We start from the raw sequence: 8,279 nt of genomic DNA on the forward strand, positions 1-8,279 counted from the left end.
ATTGAAAAGAGCTCTAATTAATGAGCAATTTTAGTTACATTCTATAAACAAAATGACTAACAGCAAGTGAGTTGCTCTCGAACGACCGTCGAGCAGTTAACTTCGGCAGTGGCCCGCAGAGGCTTAGGAATGCTAGCATTAGCGGTGAGGGGAAGGGGTTGGATCAAGCGATGGAGGTGTGTAGAGTTGGGAGAGCTGCACGACGGGGGTTCAAATCTCCAGCTGGAGGTGGACGAACGTGAGGAGCGTTGGGGGAGGGGGGTTATAGGGGGTTACTGAGGGGCGGTTCTTTTAAAATTCAGAACCACCTTTCACAACATGAAGCTGTCTTTAGATAAAATGGTCAACCACATGTTTAGAGACCAGTAAGGCGTAAGGCTCTAAGAGCTGCTCATCTACTCATTGCCCTCCGCGCCCTACCTGTTTAAGGGTCCGACAAAACATCGCTCTCGCGACGTGTTAGTGTGGGTAAGCGGTCAGGCGTTGGGAAAAGAGGTTAGGGTTGCGAGGGATGGACGAGAAGGGGTCTAAATCACCAATTGGAGGGGGGTTTCTGAGGGGGTGTGGGCGATCTAACTTTTAACACCGCCATTCACACCAGAAAATTGTCTCTTCAAAACAGTTTTGATGAATTGCATACTTAGAGACTAGTCAGTCGTAAGGCTCTAAGAGAGCTGCTCAGCCACTTAATGCCCTCCGGGATTTACCTGGTTATCCCATTTTTGAGGACGAAAAGTTAAAAGGGTCATGCAAAAATCGGTCTAGCGAAAAAATGCATGAAAAGAGCCATAACAATTATCCATACAGAACTCCGCCTCTAAACCCAAGGATATTAACATTAAGGCTAATACCAATAAGGATTAGCTCCAATTAACTCTGATAACCAAGACTTAATCACCAGGATTTATCAACTTATCCTATTACGTTTGACTTAGCTGTTTTGACCTTGAACAAATTCACAAAATGGAGTAGATTTGTTGAAGTCTAAAGTCTGTTCAGGCGATGATAAGAGTGAGGAAAATCAGAAGTCACCCAAAGGCAAAGATAAAATCACAGGAAGCGTTCCGAAGTTGGCTTGCAAAACAATATCTTCTAGCTAGAATGCTCCTCAGCAGCTTTGCTAACAATGCTCCAAACTCTAGGAGAGCAACTCAGAGACTTATCCTCGGGCTTTTCCAAGGGTTCGTAGACAAACTTTGAAGAAAACCAATGAAGACAAAGAAATAGGAACGGAATTAACCAAACAATTTACACTTATTCCTCATTGAAAAACCAATGTGACCTCCAATTGTAGCGATAAGAGACGACAAAAAGAACAGCAGTTGCAGCCAAGACTCATAAATTCAATATCAAAAAAGAGGAAATTAATGAAAAGCAGTAGCTGCCAAAATAAGCACTCAAACTACCGCAATTAATCACCATTAGTACACATATAACAAATAATAGTTTTCGTGGGAAAAAAAAACGAATACAGAAGTCAAATTTCGGCGCCCAAAGAATCTCCCAATAGCTGAAAAATTGTTAGTACACCAAATTCTCTTAATTTGCATGGACACCAAAAATACTGTGAGATTTTAAAAAATATAACCAGACAACCCCAAAATGGACTTGAAAAAAATCATTATAATCTTTGCCAAACTACTGGCCGAAATAAACAAATAACCTAGTCGTTTAGACAAATACATTAATTATGAACAAACGAAAACAAGAATATGAAAAGAAATAAAGAATAATGAAAATATGAAAGAAAAAAGAATATGAAAACGTAAAATCTGACGCATATCCTCAAAACTTTCGAAACGTTGTGACTCCAAACATATACCTTTAAAAGGCAGCGCAGCACGGTAGTTAACTCATGTTCATACAATGACTACCAAATTGTTTAAAAACAAACATTCAACTAGCAGCGGATGAATTGAACTCAGAAGAGTTCGATAGGTTGGCTTTCGTAGTTGCTAATTTAAACTCAAAGAGCCGAGAGAGGAGACATACAAGTGTGCGTTTTTTAAAGGCGGAAACAAACGTGGCAGGAAAAATGACAGCTCAAATCATAAGTCTAGGGTAAATATCCAACTCAAAACACTCCCACATCAACAGTAAATTTAACGACAACATCAGATTTCGGTTCGGTAAGGTGTGGGGAGAACATAAGGCGTGGGAATCGGTGGTGAACTGCATTCTTAAAGACTACTAAGGCTCTTAGAGAACTTCTCCGTAACTTAATGAACTCTTGCTTCACCAGTTCGTCCCGTTGCTCAGACGAAAAGTCACGAAATTTGTGAGTCAGGTAAAATCGGTAGTACAAAAATCCATAAAATAAGAAGACTAAAAAAGTGTTAAACGTACTCTTGCGAGAAGTTCATAACTGTTCAAAAAAGGTCTTAAAGTCTTATATAACAATCAAGATGGTCAAAAGTTTGGTCAAATGTATAATTACTTTGGGAAACCCTTCGGCTGTTGAAATGTAAGTTAACATCTGCTTTGAAAAAACCACAACTTAATTTTTCTCGCTTAGCTCTTTCCAAACCTGGCATGAACCAGATCACCACAGTCTCGTCAAATCAACAATTCTGATCAATGGCAAATGAAAATCATTATTCTGCATTGAGTTTTACATCCTGTTGTAGAAGCACTTGAACTACTTAAAAACCGATCATCATAACTCCTCGACTTTCAAAGCAACGATACAACCAAAAGCCTTTGGCTTGAAAAAAGGATAGCGCATAAAAAACGGCCTTTGAGAAGCTGACGGTGGCTATTAACAAGCTCTATTTTAATTGTACAAGAACATTTGAAAGTTCTGTGTTAAAACTCATGCTTAATCAACTCAATGATAATAAGATCAGCCAATCTAATTTCACTCGCGTGATACTGATCGGAAAGAATCTTTCATGTTCAAATGTGAAAACTAACTTTTTACTGGGGCTGCGAAATTTTAGATAACAAATAAACAAGAAATAGCAGAAAAAAACAAACCGGGCAAACCTGTTGGCCTATACCTATATTTCTAATCTTGTGTTGCCGATGACTTAGCAATTTCGAGAAGTTGCAGTGAAAACAAAGCAACACTGAAATTTTCAGAATTTATTTCTTATCTTGAAAGGTCAATTCATCTCTCATGGCGCTAACTTCAATCATAAAAAATAAACTAGGCAACAGCATATTTGTAATTAATTTTATATGACCATGCTTTCCAGTATATTAAAACTTACTAATTTAAAAAGTGTACTAACTTTCTTCTGCAATCTGATCACACTTCCCCATTTTTTCTCCAGAAGCCCCGCTTGCTTTGTCGTCAGCTCGGACTGAAACACATGCCAACTCTGCCCAAATACTATTGCAGATTTCAGATCAGTTAATTGAAGCAATCGAAACGGTGGTGGGCCACAAGTGGGAAGGGTCATAAGTAAGAAATCAGGTTTAACGTTATATCTAGAGAAACTATTTTGTAGCGTTCCTTGAGAAATACATTTCTGCGTCTTATTTTAATGCAAATTCGACATCCAGAGATCTGAGATCAGTGACTCATAGTTGAAAAAAGTTTGATGAACAAATCTGAAATCAGGCTTGACAACTTACAGCATCAATGTTGGCTTCTTCTTGAAATGACTGGAAAGTCTCCGTGTAGCCCGAGGACCTCAGGTAATCTGCAATTGCTTTGTTCCTGAAATCAAAACCAAAATCATTTACACGCCACAGACTTAATTTTGCGGCACTCCCGTAACTGCTTGAAATGCCCATTTTCATTTCGGGGAATTAAAAAGACGAACAACTTTGAAATACCAATTTTGAAAAAAAAATATCAAATTTGTAATCGCAAGACATTCTGTATAAATTCAGGCCTCAGTGGCTTCGTATGAAGGTAGAAATTAATCCATTCAATGACTTCAGTTTTCATGAATTTGAAATTAATTGTTCCCAAAAAGTATAAACCTATTTTTAACTTTGTCTACTTATTACCGCGTCTAATTAAGGACTGGTCCCATGCTTTTTCTAGAGAAGTACAAATTAATTTTTATCAGTTTAGTTTTTACTTGACGATTTTTAGACTTTATTTCCTCGTTTGCCAAATTGCTAATATGATATGTCAGTTTTCGGCATAGGATCAAGCTTTAAATTGCAGGAGCCTTTATTGTTATTAAAAGTTTTTCCAAACTTGCTCATTTTCAGAGAGAGAAGAGGAGCAAATGTTTTGTAGCCGCAGGCTATTGGATAGGAAACCAAAGAGCTAAAATTTTGCAAGATTGGGTTTTCAGAAATTTTCAGCGGAATCGCATGTGATGGAATTATTTTCTCTAAATTTGTACCAAAAAATTTGAAAATTTCCCTCTGCAAAAACTTGAAGAAACACGCCCTTTTAAAAATTGAAATGCCAAAATGTCATTTTTCTATTGATCCGGAGATTAGTGGAACAGAAGCAAAATGATAGCAAAAGTCTACCACTTTTTCCCGCATTTAGTCTACTTGTAAATAAAGACAGATCCCATATCTTTTCTAGTGAACTCCAAGTCAATTGGTTTAGTCTAATTTTTATCTTATGCTATTTTGACATTTTTCTCAGCTTTTTTAAAAAAAAAAATAAAATAGACCCTGAGTTTTGGTTGAAGGTGATGGTTATTTGATTTTGTTATTTGTGTTGTCTCTTTTTCCCCTTAATGGCAGGTATCGTCGGCGCTCTAATGAGCTACTATTTAAATTGTATAATTGTTCGAGCTTAAAGCAATTTTTTAAATGGATACCAATTATTTTCGAACAATATGTGAATTTCCTAAAATTTTCTATCTCTTCCTCATAGACAATTAAGTCAAAAACGTGGAGGAGTGGAGTCGGAACATTATGTGCAAAGGCGCATTACCGAGCCTCATTGTTTCGATGAAACCTCAATTGTGCATTTAACTATATAACAAAGATCAAAGTATACTTACAGCTCTTCTCGTTGCTTCTCTGTTAACATTTTGCCAGATTCGAATTAGATATCTGCTTGTTGTTACAGGCCACGATTTCTGTTGAGCCAACAAATGAGCAATTTTGTCTCAGACAGTTTAGAGAGCGCATTCATATCTGAAAAAATGCAGTTCCATTTCACTCATCAGCTCAAACATCAGTTTGCCGCAGTTGCTATCAGACTTAAGTTTTGTTTTGTGGGAAGACTTAATTTTTGGTTTGTTTCTATAAGTTTTGTGGGAATCTTGCAAATCTAGCATCACATTGCCTGATCAAAATCATCGTCATATTGCATGATTAATAATATTGCCTTGAAAACAGAATCTTTTAACGTAACTTTCTTGCAAGTTAGTCTCAGCTACAATGTGTTAAAATAAAAGAACTTAATGATAAAACTTGCTTTGAATATATTAAATTATGCTCGCTCTATCAACAAAACTGTCTCATCGCCTGAGAAGCTCAATCAAAAGATGTGCAGTCTTGAAATTAATGGTACAAATCTGCACCCTTATTCAGATTCGATTTCAATTCGAGTAGCAATAAAAAGGGGTTACAACTCAAACTGTCTGAATCTTATCGCATTTGAAGGATTCCCGCCTCCATCAGCTTCTCAATTTTCTTTGCTATCATCGGATTCTTCAGGTGGTCTGCAAACGCTTTGGGATCGTCTTGCATTTGGTTCAAAATCATTCGAATTCCTGGGTCCGCCAAGATTTCCTGAACCGCAGGATCCTGCATCGCACGCTGCCGAATCTCTTCTTCGGACAGATTCCCAGTATTCATCAATCGCGACGCTTTTTGGTCCTTGATATCCAAAAGAGCATCAGTCACTTCCTTGTTATCCGGCTCAATACTTTGAGCCTCCCGCAAAATATCAGCAGCTTTGTCCAGATCTCTCGTTTTCCACGACTGTGCTTTCCTCAGGTAAGCCTTGATGAATTTGGAATCACGCTTCAGGGTCTCGTCACAATCTCGATCGGCCAGTGAGAACTCGCCCAGTTTGATGTAGCATGCTGCTCTGTTGCAGTAAGTCTTAGGCTCATCTGGATTACGCTTTATAGCTTCATCGTACATTTTGATAGCATCCGGATATTGGCCCTTCGTGAAAAAATCGTTGCCTTGCTGTCTAGCTTCTTCGGATTTCACGGGATCAATGTACGCTAAACGCTCTTCCTCTTTAATCAAATCCTGCACTTGTTTGCATTTTTTGACAATTTGAGGATCTCTGAACTCAGATAGCGACTTTTCAAAATAGGTAACGGCTGACTTGTAATTCTTCTGTTTAAAATGGGCATTTCCGATTCGAGTGAAACCCTTTGCAATTTGTTTGAAGTCAGCCCGATTTTCTCGTCCAACTTCGATTGATTTCTCAGCCATTTCAATACACTTCTCAAAATCACCCATTTCGAAATACACCGCAGCTTTATTTAAAACATAACTCATGTTTGTATTGTCCAGTTCAATTGCTTTATCATAGTGTTGCAAGGCCGTTTCAAACTTCTTCGATTTGTAAGCTGTGTTTCCTAATTCTTTTTCTCGATCAGCCGGCGAAAGATCTTTAATTACTTCAGGTTCCACTTTTTTTGGCTCTTCCTTTTTCGGTGCCGGCTCAGAACGCTTCGAAGGAGCCGGAGACGTCTCCATTTCCTCGTCTCCATTAGCTCCCAGATCAGTCATGTTAATGCCCAATATGACACCTAAAGCAGTCATAAATCGTGGATCGCTCTGCATTAATGACGTCATTAATTGGGGATTAGATTGGGCCATGCTTAGCATCTGGAGAAAAGACGGATCGTTTAAATACTCGCGAGTGCGTGGATCTGAGCGTAACTTCATTATAGCTTCTGGGCTGCCAAATGGGTTAAAGCCTTTCTGTTTCTTCTTCTGAACTTCACTCAAACCATCTTTCAACGCCTGATTTTCGGGATCAACTTTCAGGCCTTCTTTATAGCACTCTTCCGCCTCTTCTACCCGATCTAGGTACGCCAGAGCAGCTGCCTTTCTGGAGTAACCTTTGCCCCATGATTTGTTCAGCGATACACATTTTTCTCCGTCGCCCAGAGCATCCTCGAATTTTTCCTGCTTGGCATATGCAGCAGATCTGTTGCTGTAGAGAACATGGTTCGAGGGATCAAGAGCAATAGCATCCGTGTAGTGCTTGATAGCCTCCTCGTATTTCTCACTCTGAAGAGCCTTGTTCCCGAGAGCTTTCAGTTCGTCGGCAGTAGACATACTCAGGAAGCATTCGCTTTAGCAACGAACACACAAATAGCACAATCTGAAAGGAGAAAACAGCATGAATCAAAATTGGAAAAGAAACTAACGAATCAGATTTCTTCACTGTTTAAACCAGCAATCCTATAGGCAAAAGAGTCAAGTTTTCAGATAAAGGTCAAAAATAAATGTTGGACGAGTATATAGACCAGTTCGTAAACACAGCTGGCAGATTGCCAGAAAATATCCGCAATAGCTCTGTAGACCTCCAGTCTCAAAACGATAGTAACAGACCAAAAAGAAACTTCTTTTTATTAAAGGAGATGCTATATTTTGATTAAAATTCTGTTTAACTTATTGCCGCTTCTAATAGCTGTTATCAAATAACATTCAATTAGAGTGACACACACTCAGTAGACCCTATCTCTTTGAATTAAAGTTAAAAAACATCAATTTCAGAGTGATTCAGTCATTTTTGAGAGTGAGTTGAGTCACGTGTGACCAAAAATTCATTCACGCAAATGAACAAAAAACTTGCTCCACTAAGAGTGAACCAGTAAGAGCGGGGAAAAAAATGTGTCACGCACGCAATTCATTTAACTTGCCTGAAGGAATGAACAAAAGTAGATTTGAAGTGATTGTCACGTCTAAAGGTCTAACAAAAATCTTGAAGACGAAACAAAAAACATAGCAAGAGAAGTCATGACACAATTCAAAGACATTCCATTGACTAAACAAACAAGTAGACCCAGAATGCGCCATGAAAGGATTGGAAAAATCATTTAGAAAAAAAAATCCATCAAAAACAGAAAAACAGTAAAAATCGGAGTCAAATATTAATTAGGAGCTCAAAATGAAGCAATTTTTCGTCGCAAACGTCCACGACCTTCTATCACAAAAAGGAAAAACACAGAGCACTCGTTTCGATAAAAAAATACCAGATGAAATTATTCAGCAATTTAAAACAGCTTTTCATAGCAACCATAATTCAAAAATAACCATGAGTCGCAACAATAACAGATAGAAGAAAAATGCAAAGTCATTTATGAATTGCAATAAATTGCGATGATCAGATTACGAGATACACATTGCAAACAAATAAAAAAACATGATCCTAATGA

At 38.1% G+C, this 8,279-nt stretch overlaps 2 protein-coding genes across 2 annotated transcripts in view; both read right to left on the bottom strand.

The window, feature by feature from the left end:
* LOC142334640 (lissencephaly-1 homolog) overlaps positions 1-5,081 on the bottom strand; it is a 36,079-nt gene extending 30,998 nt beyond the window's left edge. Inside the window, exons 1-3 of the mRNA XM_075382838.1 lie at positions 4,926-5,081; positions 3,580-3,664; positions 3,234-3,305 (exon numbers count right to left, since the gene is read on the bottom strand). Of these exons, the coding sequence (XP_075238953.1) occupies positions 3,234-3,305; positions 3,580-3,664; positions 4,926-4,954 (186 nt within the window). The 5' untranslated portion in view covers positions 4,955-5,081. The remainder of the gene's footprint in view (positions 1-3,233; positions 3,306-3,579; positions 3,665-4,925) is intronic.
* Positions 5,082-5,340: 259 nt separating this feature from the next.
* Positions 5,341-7,249, bottom strand: LOC142334639 (stress-induced-phosphoprotein 1-like). Its single transcript, XM_075382837.1, has one exon. The coding sequence runs from the start codon at positions 7,174-7,176 to the stop codon at positions 5,518-5,520; it is 1,659 nt and encodes a 552-aa protein (XP_075238952.1). The 5' UTR covers positions 7,177-7,249; the 3' UTR covers positions 5,341-5,517.
* Between the last annotated feature and the right edge of the window lie 1,030 nt (positions 7,250-8,279).

This window comes from Convolutriloba macropyga, chromosome 2, assembly GCF_964194025.1.
Source record: "Convolutriloba macropyga chromosome 2, txConMacr16.3, whole genome shotgun sequence".
NCBI lineage: Eukaryota > Metazoa > Xenacoelomorpha > Acoela > Convolutidae > Convolutriloba > Convolutriloba macropyga.